Here is a 15,954-nt window from a genome sequence, read left to right as displayed (position 1 = left end):
AACCTAGAGTGGCATCTGTGGTTAGTGGGCCTTTTACCAGGGGGTCAGGCGGGCATGGATCCTGTCAAGTCTCTGGGCAGATACAACTGTCTCTAGGACCTTGGTCAGTAGAGCTAGTGCTGGGGTAGTGGCTTATTTCAAGGTTTATAGTGGAGTCTGGAAATGGCAGTGCTGTTATTAGGTTTTTTGATGGGTGTGGCTCCCATCTGGTCCTTGAGAAGGTTCCCATCAGGTCATTGGGTATATCCCTTGGTGGGCAAGACCGCAGTTGGGAGAGCTGGAGCGGGGTTACAGTGATGCTTCAAGATTTGCAGTGGGACCGAGGTCTGCAGACCAGCCTCCTGGGGCATGGATGGATGGGATTTCCTGAAAGTCCCTGAGCTGGCAGGACTATTCCAGGGCTGGAGCTGGTTACAGGGCCACTTTAAGATACATACACCATCCAAGTTCTGTAGGCCACCCTTCAGGGTCATGGTCAGGTGTGACTTCTGGGTCCTTTGGCAAATGATGCTGGTGTCAAGACCAAGGTCAAGTGGGGCAGTAGCTGAGTCCATAATGGGACAAGGTTGCTTCCAAGTTTGTAGCTGGGAGCACCATCAGTGAATCTACCATCTAAGCATGACGTGCCTTCTCAAAATATCCTTCCTTGGTCTTGGCTTCTGTTAGGAAGGTCTTGCAATTTCTCAAATCTACCTGGATCCCAAAGCTGTCACAGAAGTACTTCTGTTTGTGGATAGCTGTCAAATCACTCTTGCTGTGGAGGGATATGGGCAGGGGACCTCCTCTTCTGCCATTTTTACTTCTCTTGACCTCTTAATCTAATAACATAACTTGGAGAACTTTTTATACTAGTATATAGGGAGTGTTTACGTCCTTTTTTGAAAACAGATGCATAGTAGTCCATCATATGGATGTGTCATAATTTGTTAAACTCATTTCCTACTGAAGGACATTTCAGGTTGTTTTCAAACCATTGCCACTACTCACAGTGTAGCAGTAAATATCCAGTACATACATCACTTCATATGTGAACGATACACCTACATAGCAAATTCCCAGAGTACAACTGCTGGGTCCGAGGACACACGCATTTATCACTGTGAGCACGTGTGTTTGTAATGGCGATACCTATTGTCGAATCGTCTTCTTGACTGGCTGCATCAGATTATTGTCCCACCAACAATGTATGATAGCACTTTCTCCTACAGCCTAGCCAAGAGATTATGTCAGCAGATTTTGTGAGTCTGCGAGCTGGAAAATCATGTCTCAGTGGAGTTTAATTTGCACTTCTCTTATTGTGAGTGAACTTGAGTATTTTTCAAGTGTTAAGGTTATTTGAATTTCCAAATTTCTTACTCTCTCTGACATCTTTTCTAATCTACAGAATAAAATAAAAGCTGTTTCTAACTTGGAGAGTTAAAGTAAAACTCATAGTAAATGTTTCACATGGTGCTTGGCAATAGCAAGCATCCAACAAGTGGGTAGCGCTATTGCTAGTAAGACTGTTGCTGCTGCTGCTACTACTACTCCTACTACTACTCCTACTGTTACTACTGTTACTACTAGTACTACTGCTGTTGCTGCTGCTGCTACTGCTACTACTACTACTATTATTGTTACTCCCCCTCCTCCTACTACTGTTACTACTGTTACTACTACTACTGTTGCTGCTGCTGCGACTACTACTACTATTATTGTTACTACTACTACTACTACTACTGTTCCTACTCTCATGCTGCTGAGTTCCCATGGGGAGTTTAGAGTAATTCCAGATTGATTTGGACAAAAAGAGCTGAAACCAATGCATGCATACCCCTGAGAGCAGTCAACTCATGGCATTTCACCCCATGCTTCTAAGACCCCTGAACCTTCACACAGTGGTAAGAACCCCAGAACTCACTTGTCCATATTCACTGGTATTACAGGTGCGTAGTCCCAGATGACTTCCTCCGCAGCAATGAAGTATTCCCACCTCTTCATGTGCCGCCTCTGGTCACGAGTTAGTTTCTTAGGATTCCTGGTTTTCTTCGCACAGTTTTTAATGTCAATGTGAGCCTGCATCCCAGCTGAATTAGAATACAAAGGCAATGAAAGGATTTGAGAGAAGAAATTACGGCCAATCCAAATGTCTATCTTTTAAATAAATTTGTGGAAGATTTAAGTAATTACAGCAAAAGTGCTGCTCAGACAACTTCTGGACATTTTGGTCTGCAGCTCTTTCAGTACCATAGAGAAAGGGGTAAGAATTAAAAGCAAAGGAAAGAGAAGATGGGTTAAAGAAAAAACATGAAAAGATTTCATTTCTTTCAGAGGAAAAAAAATGTAATTTCCAGATCCTTAAAATCTTATGACTTAAGTCTTGTTGAGTTCTCATTTTTCCCATCATCTGTCCCTTTATTTGTAGAATGGAGATAATGCAAGCACATACTATATAAAATTATTGTTAAGAATTAAACAAGTTAATATACATATTGCTTAATGTCAATGATGATAGTTTTGCTGTTGTTGTTTTATTATTATGGGGGACTCTACCGAGGGTATTGTGACAATTTCATGACTTTGAATATAATTTTGACTGCTCAGTGCAAACAGAAAACAAAATGATCCCACTGAAGTGTCTCTTTCTTATGTGTCTGGCTTTTACATACATTGTTTTGGTAAGAAAATTATTTCCTGTAGTGATATCACTTACTTACATTTTGGTCTCTGTTGACACAGACCCTCTTCCCAAAAGTTTTATTTATTATTTTTATTATTTATTTACACATTATTTATTTATTATTAACATATAATGTATTATTTGTTTCAGGGGTATTCCCAACAGTTTTCAAGCAACAATGTGTAATAGAACAATTAGTTATTTTATTTACAAGATACCATGTAACAACCTGGGCTGACTCTTTTTCCCACCAAAACTTACCCATGTTCCTTAAAGTCCACTCCTTAGCTAGTTAAATACTATGCTTTTTCTATTCAACATACATCCAGTGGGTTACTCTTTGTGCCAGGCTTTGTGTCCACCTTCTTATAAAAGATAATTTTTCCATGTTCAATCTTTTGCGCTTTCTGTAACTTAGTGCTTCCATAAATTTACAGATGTTTGATTTGTTCTAGCACTTAGGTTTTTTTCTTTAGCTGAATACTAAATAGCCCAAAGAAGAATAACTCTATGTATGCATTTACTTCCTTCCCTTTTTATCCTTTTGAGGAAGTAGACCCTTTTTCAGCTTTTGCCTCATTTTAGGAAATCTTTGTCAATTCCTCCACTTCCTCTATTCCAACTCATGTGTTAAAGTCTAAGCGCAGAATAATGAGATTCTGTTCTCAGGACGAAGGCACTATGTCTGGAGCATGGGTGGCTTGAAAAGGCAAAGGAGAATGAGGGGATTTGTGCTGGGGCTGGAAAGATCCTATACTCACAAGCAAAACTGTTGGAAGAATTTCTTACCTTGAAAATGTCTTGGGACGAGAGAAGATATGATCCACTTTCCCTCTGGGCTCATAGTCATGTTTGCAGTAGTGGATGTAGCACTGACAAGGGTGATAGCCGAGATCTTATGATGATTCTGCTCCAAGACCTGGCCGTTGAAATGAATGGAGAACAGCTCTGGGCCGGAACTCATTCCGATGAGATGCCAACTAACCTGGTCATGGGCGCAAACTGTGATATCTGAGGGGGGAAGCGGGGAACAACAGGCAGTCAGCGCTCTGTAATGAACAACTCACTCACCAGGTACGTACTGAGCACCTGCTGTGCATCAGCCATTGTTTCTGGGGGTACAGACCACCCTCCTGCTGTGCCTCCTGCCCTGGCAGCATGGACATCAGAGTGCTGGGCAAACAAGCAATCACAGCTCACGGCAATGACTGGTGCTCGAGAGCCAACAACAGAGCCTGGAGATGAGCAAAGTTAGCTCAGAAACACAAGGATTGATTGCTAAGGGATTAAGCCAAGGAGGGAACCACGTAGGTCACCAACCATCCTGGTCTACGTGGTACTGAGGAGTTTCCCAGGGTGCAGGATTTTCACTGTTGAAACTGGGAAAGCCGTCTGAAAGCCTGGGCAATTGGTCATTCTTTAGAATCAATTTGTGCTCAGCCGGAAGGCGTCACCGGAACCTGCTGAGTTCAGGGGTCTAATCAGGTCTAATCAGGTAAGGCTGAGTTCAGGGGTCTAATCCTCTCAGCTGGACAGAGGTCAAAGCTCTGCCTACGGGAAAGATGTGAAGAGGCTTTAGGAATTCTTGATTGCTTCTTTAACCACCTATTGATTGTTTAACTGACAATGCAGTGAATTACTCTGTGGGGTATAGACTCTCCTTAAATGCAATGGACAAATTTCCACTATGCCAGGCCATGAGGAGCACTGAATGGATGAAGTAATGGAAACAGAATAAAAGCTGAGTTTCGTTCCTTCTTTGCGCTCACGGTAACTGGGGAAATGCTAATGTGCTCGGTGGGAGATTCCAACCGTAGCCCCCATCCTTGGCTTGGGTTTTGAATTTCAGATTCATAGCCCTTAGATACTACATTATGGAGCTGAGAATCAGTCCCTTACCTACAGAGAGGCTGACGAGCTTGTATTTTTTAGGAGACCACTGTAACCTGGCGGGGATTCCTAAATCATGGGTGAGAACAAGAAGCTAGAAGGTAGGAGGCTTTGACGAAAGTGTTTATGTACTCCAAAGAAATTCTTACACTGGATTAAGCATTTAACATATCTATATTAGCATTTGTCATATTTACTTGATTTACCTTGCTCCATGAGGCAATTGTGAAGCATTAACTTTTCTGTTTCTACTAATGACAGCCCCCTATCCTGCCTCTCTTAAGTCCCAACTACTCTTTTTGACTATAAATTCATAAACTCTATGACCTGATCAAGTTATTAATTTTTTGTATAGGACTTGCTTTTGTATGACTTCTATACATTTAGAGAAATATAAAATGTAAATACAGAAATTACAGAAATGATTCACTCTGCCAGGACACAGATACAATGTGTCTTTGACCACTCCCCTCTAAGCATTATAGCACTGGCAATGTCTTTTATATGTAAGAAACTTCCTAACAATCTCTGCCCAAGGATGGATGGCTAATCCGTTTTTGTAAATAGGCACATTGAGACAATTAACTATCAAGGACCACACCAAGCTAGAGAGGTGAGCAAGGCTTGACTCCGATCCTAAGACAGACGTCAATTGACGAAGTTTTGGGGACTCTAAGTAGCAACCAGAGTCATCTGAGTACATCTGTATTAAACCAGGTGGGAAGGGAGAGCCAAATGAAATAGAATACAATTTAAAAATGAAGTCCAGATCTCAACCTTGGACAAGTTTTGTCTTTAGGAAGTAAGCCAGTTGCGATTGTCAAATACAGAGAATGGCCTCTGAGAAGCTTAGTGTTATGAAGTATGAAATTATTTAATAAAATAATGTTTTCATTTTTCCGTTCTTTTTCCTCAGGGTCTTTGGTTCTAAGTCATTTCTATCAGAGAGATGGAAGAAGTCTGGATGGGAGTCAGTTTTGTTGTTTTTCTTTCTCTCTCTCTCTTTTTAAAGGTTTTATTTATTTATTGGTCAGAGAGAGAGCGCACACATGAGCAGGCAGAGTGGCAGGCAGAGGTGGAGAGAGAAGCAGGCTCCCTGATGCGGGGCTTGATCCCAGGACCCTGGGATCATGACCTGAGCCGAAGGCAGATGATTAACCAACTGAGCCACCCAGGAGCCCCTGTTTTTCTCTTAAGAGTTGCTATGATTTTCCTTTTCCACAAGAGTCTCCATGAAAACAGAGAGTGAATGTCCTACACGCCACTGGACATCACTCATCCATCGCCTTTTGAAACCTCCTAGTATTTTTGTATGTGGCGTATTTCTCCTGATCTACTCATCCCCACTCCTTGCATTCTTTTTGTTGATGCTTCCTGCTAGGGATCGACCTTGAATTTGTATTTTGTAGGGCTTTCTCTGTGGAGGAAGGCATGGTCATCATGCAGAAGAACCACAGAACTCACTGAGGGAAAGACTGAGCTTGTATCTTGCAGGTCTTCCTAGAGGCACAGGGCAAGGTGGAACCTGCTCACATCCCTACATCCCGTGCGTTAGCTGCACACTCTTTCTCTATAGAAGACTGATGAATCGCTGACCTCTGAAACCAATAATACATTACGTGTTAATTGAATTTAAATAAAAATTTTTGAAAAGAAAAAAAAATTTCTCCATATATGCATCTTTTCTCAAAATAATACTTTGACAAGTGAACAGCCATGAATTTGGCAAATGATAACAATATACTCTTCTGAAGAATGTTCTAGAAATGCTTTCTTGGATCTCAAGGCCTCTCATGAATCAAGAGTCCAAGTAGGGCAGCATTTGTACATGTGCTCCATCTCTATATTTGACCTCTTAAATACTTAAGTCGCCCTCCTGGGGGGCTTCTGTTACCCTTTCAGACACCATTAGTTCAAAGTCTAGAGCTACATGTCCGAGATGGTTGTCGCTTACTGAACATGGAATGAGGTGTACTATCAGCGTAAAGTGTGCTGAATTTCAGAGATTTAGTATAAAGAGAAAGAATGTAAACTATCTCACAAATAACTTTATACTGATCCTAATTTAAAATGATAACATTTTGGATATATTGGGTCAAATAAAATAGTGTCAACATAAAAAATATTCCCAAGGGTGCTTGGTTGGCTCAGTGGGTTAGAGCCTCTGCCTTCGGCTCAGGTCATGATCTCAGGGTCCTGGAAACGAGCCCCGCATCGGGCTCTCTGCTTGGTGGGGAGCCTGCTTCCTCCTCTCTCTCTCTGCCTGCCTCTCTGCCTACTTGTGATCTCTGTCTGCCAAAAAAATAAATAAAATCTTTAAAAAAAAAAAAAGCCTACACCCAACACAAAATAAAGAACAGATGATGGGATCTTGAGACCCACTTAAGTGGATTACATTATCTTTCTGACCAGGAGTTGAAAAATAGTGTGTACGGGGGCACCTGGGTGGCTCAGTGGGTTAAAGCCTCTGCCTTCGACTCAGGTCATGATCCCAGCATCCTGGGGTCGAGTCCCACATCGGGTTCTCTGCTCAGCAGGAAGCCTGTTCTCCCTCTCTCTCTCTGCCTGCCTCTCTGCCTACTTGTGATCTCTGTCTGTTAAATAAACAAATAAAAATCTTAAAAAAGAAAAGAAAAATAGTGTGTATGAGTTTGGTCAACTTCTGTAGGACTTCAAGGAACACAACGGACCAAAGGCACTGATGACTCCGCTGTGGCTGGATGGCATCCGGCCACATGTTACCTGGCATTGTTCCGTTCACATAGCCATTGACTGTGTACATTAAAGATGATGACGGGCTCCAGCTCTTGCTTTCATCAAACACAGCAAACATCAGCACATGTTGTTTGTCAAACATCTTCTGAACCCCGTTGTCAGTGAGGGCGCCTATGAAAGGAAGAACATACTTTTTAATAGCATCCCAGACAGAAGACTCTCACTAGGTACTCAAAGACAGCAAAAAACTTAAGGCAAGAAGTCAATCATGATGGTAACTTTAAGAAGTTCTTATTTTTAAAAATAGTATCTTGGGGCCCCTGGGTAACTCAGTTGATTAAGCAGCTGACTCCTGATGTCGGCTCAGGTCAGGATCTCAGGGTCCAGAGATCAAGCCCCGCATTGGGCTCCACACTCGACACAGAGTCTGCCTGAGATTCTCCCCGCTCTGTCTGCCTCTCCCCCAACTCACACGCACACACACACTCTCTCTCTCTGAAAGACATAAATATTTATCTATTTATTTATTTATTTATTTATTAGTTTTTATTTATTTATTTGACAGGCAGAGAGAGCACAGGCAGGGGGAGGAGTGGGAGAGGGAAAAGCAGGCTTCCCACTGAGCAGGGAGCCTGATGAGAAGCTCAAACTCAAGACCCTGGGATTACACCCTGAGCTGGAGGAAGATGTTTAACTGACTGAGTCACCCAGGTGCCCCAACAAATAAATCTTTAAAAAGTAGCATCTCTATCAAGTAATAGTGATCGGGGGCTTGCTAAAATCCTAGTGCCATGGTAAGGATTTTCTCTGACATCTCACAGCCTTGAGGAATGGGATTTAGAGGTAAACTTGACCAGGCACGAAGAAAACAATGTGGTGATGGTCAGGACTTTAGTGAAAGTACTCATTTTCTTGAGTGTCAAGAGGCCAATGAACAGAGACTTCAGCTCAGCAGGCAAGGCACCCTCCGAGTCCCACACAGCCACCTTGCTTGTACGTGTGATGAGGCGTTAAAGAATTTGTGGAGGTCAAGGTTAGTCCATTCTCTCAGCTGAGAAAGGCAGCTGGCAGTAAATGAAAGTAAAATGAAGTAAGAGCTTCTTATAAATTTGAATTTTTCAGCGCCACCACAGTATTTTTATATACCAGGCAATGCCAATGTGTATTTGTGCAGTGAGTAAATGAATCAGGAATGTGTGTATGTGTGTATGTATGGACAGGGGGCGAGTCTATCACATCATTTCCCACAGTGTAGTTTATTGTGGTTGTTTATGTTTTTAATTAACATACAGTGTACTATTTGCTTCAGGGGTACAGGTCTGTGAATCGTCAGGCTTACACGTCACAGCACTCACCTAGCACAGACCCTCCCCAGTGTCCATCCCCAGCCACCCCATCCCTATCCCGCCACCCCCCAGCAACCCTCGGTTTGTTCCCTGAGATCAAGAGACTTTGTGGTTTGTCTTCCTCGCTGGTTTTGTCTTGTCTCACTTTTCCCTCCCTTCCTCTATGATCCTCTGTCTTGTTTCTCAAATTCCTCATATCGGTGAGATCATATAATTCTCTTTCTCTGATTCACTTATTTTGCTCAGCATAATACCCTCTAGTTCCATCCACATTGTCACAAATGGCAAGATTTCGTTTCTTTTGATGGCTGCATAGTATTCCATTGTGTATATATACCACATCTTCTTTATCCATTCATCTGTTGATGGACATCCAGGCTCTTTCTATAGTTTGGCTATTGTGGACATTGCTGCTATAAACATTCGGATGCACGTGCCCCTTTGGATACCTATATTTGTATCTTTAGGGTAAATACCAGTAGTGCGATTGCTGGGTCGTATGTTAAATTTCTTTCCAAGTACTCTCAGCAATATATAGGATGTATACTTTCAAGAAGACTTGGCCTTGAGGTAAATGCTAGAGATCTTATGGACCTGGTATCAGAACATACTCTCAGACAGGGATTTACTTGGGAGAGTCTCCCAGGACTGAGAAAAAGGAAGGATTAGAAGAAACAGGAATATTCCGACCCTCAAATACCAATGTGAGCAAGGATCTGGTTTCTGTGCTTCTCCCTTTGATTTATAGAAAGGTTCCAAGATTCTCCCAATTCTCATTTCACTATAGTATACCTTACCATTTCAATCTTAGTTGTTGCCCTCTCTCTCTCTCTTTTTCCTTACCTTTCTTACAAATGAGCAGAGGTCCAATCAGCCCAGAGTTGAAGTCCTGTATCAGATTCTCATAGGAGTAATAGATGTGTGTAAGGCACGGAGGGTCATCGTGTGTGGGTCCGCTGCCCTCACTGATCTTCCACTCGTACGTGTATTCCTGGCCCGGAGCTATGGCGTCATCCATCTTCTCCACAGGGAACGTGTGGTCAGAGTAAGAAGCACCTGGAGAAAAAGAGCCATGGAAACACCTGGACAGTCACTGAGGACAACGTTTTATCATCCTCAAATCTGGGGGAACATAACGTCTCTACAGAGATATCTATGCCTTTTAATAGTGAACCTTCATTATTTGGAAAAATTCACATACGCCCACTTCTTTATGCAATTATAAGGGCTTTGGTCTATGGTGATTTGAAGTGAATCAGAAAGCGACTAGTATATTCGGTAAGGTTTAGAAAGTTCATTTTCTAGGGTATCTAAATGATTAGTATCTAGGTATCATCAGAGAGTTGAATCACTGTTACCAGAAAATCACCTCAAGCTAAGAGAATGGGTTTTATTTCTATTTTCTCTATAGTGCTTGACAAGATCTCTTTCATTTAATTGCCTGTTAGCATTGGATGTGAGTACACTCAGAGCTTTTTCTATGTTGTTTTCCTTCTGTATTTCATATCTTCTCTCCCACCTCTGACAACCCCAGCCCTAGTTCCTCACTTTACCACCCCCCATCCTGTGATCACCCTGACGATCCCCAGAGCCTTGGAGCCCAGCTCCCTTACGCCGTCTGGTCACCGCTGTGATTATGAAATGTGTCTACCATCCGATGTTTAGATGTTCTCCTCCTGTCCCCTGCGTGTCTGAAGACCCGCTGTTAACAGTCCCACATATACTCTGGTGTCCTGACTGGTGGGAGAGGAGCAGGATGTCGAAGCTGGTCTTCCTTACTGAAGAGAGGGAACGGAGATGCGGAAGATGGAGAGAAGAGACTTGGGTGGATCTTCAACAGCAAGAAAAGGATGCGGCTAGAGATGGAGCAAGTGAGGTCAGGAAGGGGGAGGTCAGTGTCGTGGACAGCAAATGTGTGAGCCATGCCTCGTTTACTCAGGCGAGCTTCACGGTCATCAGCCGGTGCAGGAACTTCTCTTGGGGATGCATTTACCTTCTGTTTGGTACAACAGCTTGATAAATTAGACGTCAAAGGGGAGACCATCAGAGTGGAGACATGAGCAGACAAAAAGGATTGGAAAAAAGGGCTCAGATGTTTAACACGATGGGGTGAAGGCTTTGTGGAAACCGTTCTTACTGAAGCGATTGTGCTTTTTTAAAACAAATGATTAATTTCTCACTCCTATTCTCTCTTCCTGTTCCTTTTCTTCTCTATTCTTCCCCCTTTCCTCTCTTTTTCTGCCTCCCCCTCTTCCTTTCGTCATCTTTACTGAAGTCACGTACAATAAAACCCACCAGTTTTAAGTATACTGCTAGCTGCATTTTGACGGATGTGTGGAGTGGAATGGCTACCCTCACAATGAAGGTACAGGACAGTTTTCTTGCTCTGGGAAGTTGCCTTGTGCCATTTGCAGCTAGAACCTTCCCCTGCTCTCTGGGCCAGCAGCTTCCGATCTGCTGTTGTCACTCCTTTCCTCTGTCCTCTGAGGTCATGGAAGCGAACAATAGATCACATGCCCTCTTGTGTCACTCATGTTCGTGTGGTGTATCTTCTTCCGTCTTCTGCCTTTCCCCGTCCTTGTCTTTAAAGTGGATTTCTCAAATCAGCATAGAGTAAGGTGATTCTTTTTATCTGGGCTTACAATCTCCTAGTTGCAGTGTTCTTTCCGTTTGCTTATGATATAATCACTGATACGGCTGAGTTTAAGTCGACCGCCTTCCTCTTGTTTTCTATTGATCCATCTGGTCTTGATTCCTTTTTCTCTTCTTTCTTGCTTTCTTTTAGATTAATCGAGTATCTCTTTTTATCTCCACTACTATTAGCTTTTCTTTGTTTTATTAGTGCCTTTGGTTTACAATATATGACTTTAACTTATCAGAGTCTACCTTCAAATAATATGATGCCATTTCACTTGTAAGACACTCGCAATAGTATATTTCCGTTTCTCCTGGTCTTTGTGCTACTGTTCATCATGCATACAGTTTACTTCTGCATATATACTACCCCCCTAATAAATTTTGTTATTTTTGCTTTGAAGTTTAGATGATTGTCTTTTCAACAGATTAAAAATGAGGAAAAACTTTCTCTATGTTTACCCATTTCTGAAGCCTTTTATTCCTTCTTGTGGATACAAATAGTCTTTTAATATCATTTTTTTTCTTTTTTTTAAGACTTCCTTTCATGTGTTTTTCTGGACTTCAAGTGGGAAATTACTTCTTATTTCTATGCTTGAGACAGTCTTTCTTTTTTCTTCATTTTAAATGGATATTTGTGGTACAGAATATTAAGGGGACAAAATGCCCTTCCCCCACTGCACACCAGTACTTTAAAGATATCCCTAATTATCTCCTGGCTTGCATTGTTTCCACTGTCTGCTGTCACTCTTATTTTCATTTTTGGATCTTTTCTTTTCTTTCTTTCTTTTTTTAAAATTTTATTTATTTATTTGACAGAGAGAGATCACAGGTAGGCAGAGAGGCTGGCAGAGAGAGAGAGAGAGAGAGAGAGAGAGAGGGAAGCAGGCTCCCTGCCGAGCAGAGAGCCCGACACGGGACTCGATCCCAGGACCCCGAGACCATGACCTGAGCCGAAGGCAGCAGCCTAACCCACCGAGCCACCCAGGCGCCCCTTTTCTTTCTTTCTTTCTTTTTTTTTTTGTTCTGACAACTTTTAACATTTTCTCTTCATCACAGATCTTTAGTAACTTGATCATGATGTGCTTTGGTAAGGGTTTTCTTCATGTTCCTTCTTCTTGGTTTTGTCAAACCTTTGTAGGTTTATAGCTGTCATCACATTTGGAAAATTTCAGCTTTGATGTCTTCAAATATTTCTTCTGTTTCTCCTCATTCTAGGATTCCAGTTATACATATGTGACATCGCTGGATATTGTCCCATAGAATACCAATGTCTTGTTCATTTTGTTCAGTCTCTCTTATCTTCATGATTCACCTGGGTAGTTTCCATTGTTATGTATAATATCCCCTGTTAATCTCATCTGGTATACTCTCCATTGCAGCCATTATATTCATCTGCAGAGTTTCCATTTGTGTGTCCTCATGTCTTCCATCTCTCTCCCCATCATGCTCTGAACATAAGGAGAATCTTCGTAATAGCTGTTTGAATGTCTCTGCCGGCCAGTTCTATCATTTATCTCTGGGTCTGTTTCTATTGATTTAAGTTTTTTCTTGGCTATGGGTAGTACATTTCCTGCTCCTTCTAATGCTTGTTAATCTTTATTAGCGTTGTGAGTTTTACATATTGGTTGCTGAATTTTGTTGCATTCTTGTAACTAATATGTTACACTGGCACACAGTGAAGAGGTGTGAAATTGATTGGATACTTTCAAGTCTTGTTTTTAAAGTTTCATCACCTTCTGAGTAGTCTGCAGTCTGGACTAATTTTATCCAATTTCTGTGCCTTCTGTTGACTTACCTCTACTGAGTGCCCGCTTGTTAGGTCTTTTCTTGTTTAATGATGGGAACATAAACTATTTCTCTGTGTGTGGTCCAGGGACTGTTCTGCCTGTTTCTTTCCGGTGGTATTTTCCATACTTTTAATACTCTCCTCACATGCATGTGCAGATCAACACTGAGTTGAAGACCTGACAGCCCTCCATGTAGATTCTTAAGAACTCCTTCTCTTTGTCTGTACCATCCTCTTGAGGATTCCATCCTGCAAATCCAGCCACTTCAGCCTACCAAAAGTCTAAACTCTGTTTCTTTAACTAAAGGACTATTGAATTCTGCCCGAGTTCACCTTCATCGTGCTGTCCTGGAAACTCTCTCCATGCAGTGAGCCTGGGTACACACAGACCCACCTCATTTGTTATCCTCCTCCCTTGGAGCATTCCCTTGCATCGTCTGTTGTTCAGTGTCTGAAAACTGCTATTTCATATGTTTTGTCTGTCTGTCTGTCTCATTGTTAAGCAAAAGGATGGATACAATCCCTCATTTTCAGAAGCCAAAGCTGAACTGCTGAATTCCTATACAGATGATTTCATTTTGTAGATTATTAGCTACTGTCGTAGCTAACTGCACATTATCAGGACGAGTCTGGTCTACTCACACTCACGTGAGCTTGCATAGCACCAGCATGTTTGGGCTCTCCAGATGGGAGTGTGGAATAAGGCACAAGCTTCCATCATCAATGAGGCATTTGGGCACAGCAGCAACATGCACCATGTACTGCATGGGGTTCTGAGCACAGAAGCCATAAGACAGAAGAGTTGAGTAGATATATCTAGATTCACTGACATATCTTCACAGGACAGAGCATCTTTATATGAATGGGAATGAATACAACCAAACTTGAAATGACATGATAGTCATAATATCAGCCTTACAGATAGGAAACAAAGACGGACTTTAATGCTCTTAGAAGCTACGATTTATTGATGGTGATTACACTGATGGCATATGGAAAAGAAGACTAGATATGGCTGGACCATAAAATCTTGACAGGAGACCGAGTCTGGTTACTATTTTCTCAACACAAATCCAGCTGTATTAATTCATTTGGCAAAACTTTCAAGGCCACCTACTACCTCCAAAATATATATCCCAAGTTTACACTCTTCCCTGTGTCTCTAATGCCATAACCCTAGGATAAAACTGGACTCCAGAATTAGCCTATTAACTGGTCACTGGGATTCTGGTGCAAGACTACCCTCCCAATCAATTTCCCGACTTGTATACAGAATGATGCCTTTAGACTTTCGATCTTACTTTGCCATACTCCTGTTTAAAATCCTAACCACAGCTTCTTCTTTTACAAAATTTTTAACATGGACCACAAGTCCATATGTAATCTACCCCACTTCTCTCTCCATACTTATTGTGTATGACTTTTCCCCTTGATACTATGTAACACTCTCTGGGGCCACCTTTTAGTTCCCCAAACCAGCCAAGTTCCGTCCAACCTCAGGTCCTGGCAGATAGCACTGCCTCGGCTTGGAGTGTTCTCCCTCTTTGTCTTTCTTCTGGGTAAATATGTGCTCATCCTTTAGATGTCACCTTAAATACAAGCCTACCCCTTTCCTGGTCTCTAATTGTACTACCCATTTTTTCTTCTACAGAAGCTGTGATAATTTATAATTAAGTATGTATGGCACTGGATGATTTAGTTCATTTTCTACTACGAAATAATAACAATTTACATCATGCACATTTCTGTCACCAGAAAGTGAGCCACTCAAAGGCAGGTGCTGGTTTGTATCTGGCTAATGTCTCTGGTACCTTTCACAGTGCCTGGCATGGAGAAGGTGCTCACCGAATGTATGCTGAATTTCTAAGATTTAAGATCCTGTGGGCTAGAATCAAGGTTATCATGTCTTAGCTCATAGGTGATTAGGAATGCATGGTATTACAACAAATTACACGCCAACATTAACATTATGGAGATAATATATAAGAATCTGAGTTGCTGTCTTTTCTTCTGTTGTTCTTCAAGAACAACACTAAAATGCTGTTCTTGTGACCAAATTTCTGCATAGAATTTGCTGCCCTGAATCCTGGCTACCTCCTTTAGATAAGACAATGACTCTGTGGTCCCCAGTCCTTAAAGGGCACATTTTTTTCATTGACTTCCCTCCTGAAAGCTGTAGGCATCCGTGTTGTGACACTTGTGCTAGTGAAAAGCTTAACATGGGATCACACTGTATCTTATTTTTGCCCTCAAAGATAGCTTGACATTGATGGCCAAATTGACTATGGGCTGAAATTTCACTCAGATGATGAAAAGGATCTGAATATTAAAAAAAGGATCTGGGGGCACCTGGGTGGTTCAGTGGCTTAAGTGGCTACCTTCGACTCAGGTCGTGATTCCAGGGTCCAAGGATGGAGCCCCTCATCAGGCTCCCTTCTCAGTGGGGTGTCTGCTTCCTGCTCTCTCTCTGCCTGCCACTCTGCCTGCTTGTGCTCTGTCAGATAAATTAATAAAATCTTTAAAGAAGTAAAAAAGGGTCTGACGATTAAGGTGTAGAGAAATTTTTAAAAAAATATTTTATTTATTTATTTGACACAGAGAGACACGGTGAGAGAGGGAACACAAGCAGGGTGTGGGAGAGGAAGAAGCAGGCTTCCCGCTGAGCAGGGAGCCTGATGCGGGGCTCGATCCCAGGACCCTGGGACCATGACCTGAGCCAAAGGCAGACGCATAACGACTGGGCCATCCAGGTGCCCCCAGGAGTTGAGAAATTTTAAAAGTTTGGACAATTTCCCGAGAGTAATAATATTATTTCAGTCTAAATGGAAAAGAAAAAAAGAGTGTATAAGGAAGAGTCTCTGCTAACAAATAGGAAGGATTATCTCTGGGAAGTTACAAAATAATTCTAGAAGCAAAGGACA

General features: G+C 42.0%; 1 protein-coding gene across 4 annotated transcripts in view; it reads right to left on the bottom strand.

Annotated features, from left to right (window-relative positions):
* Nucleotides 1–15,954, bottom strand: part of F5 (coagulation factor V) — a 65,935-nt gene that overhangs the window by 32,682 nt on the left and 17,299 nt on the right. For all 4 annotated transcript variants that reach the window (XR_006608873.1, XR_006608871.1, XR_006608872.1 and 1 more), the window contains exons 4-7: nt 9,454–9,666; nt 7,292–7,435; nt 3,449–3,670; nt 1,901–2,066 (exon numbers count right to left, since the gene is read on the bottom strand). Coding sequence is in view for 1 of the 4 variants with exons in the window: in XM_045087746.1 (XP_044943681.1) it covers nt 1,901–2,066; nt 3,449–3,670; nt 7,292–7,435; nt 9,454–9,666 (745 nt within the window). In the remaining 3 variants the exon portion in view is untranslated. The remainder of the gene's footprint in view (nt 1–1,900; nt 2,067–3,448; nt 3,671–7,291; nt 7,436–9,453; nt 9,667–15,954) is intronic.

The sequence above is a fragment of the Mustela putorius genome, unplaced genomic scaffold, assembly GCF_011764305.1.
Source record: "Mustela putorius furo isolate JIRA1106 unplaced genomic scaffold, ASM1176430v1.1 tig00001451_pilon_pilon_pilon, whole genome shotgun sequence".
Taxonomy (NCBI): Eukaryota; Metazoa; Chordata; class Mammalia; order Carnivora; family Mustelidae; genus Mustela; species Mustela putorius.
Note: the sequence above shows the minus strand (reverse complement) of the source record. Positions and strands in the feature narration are given on the sequence as shown.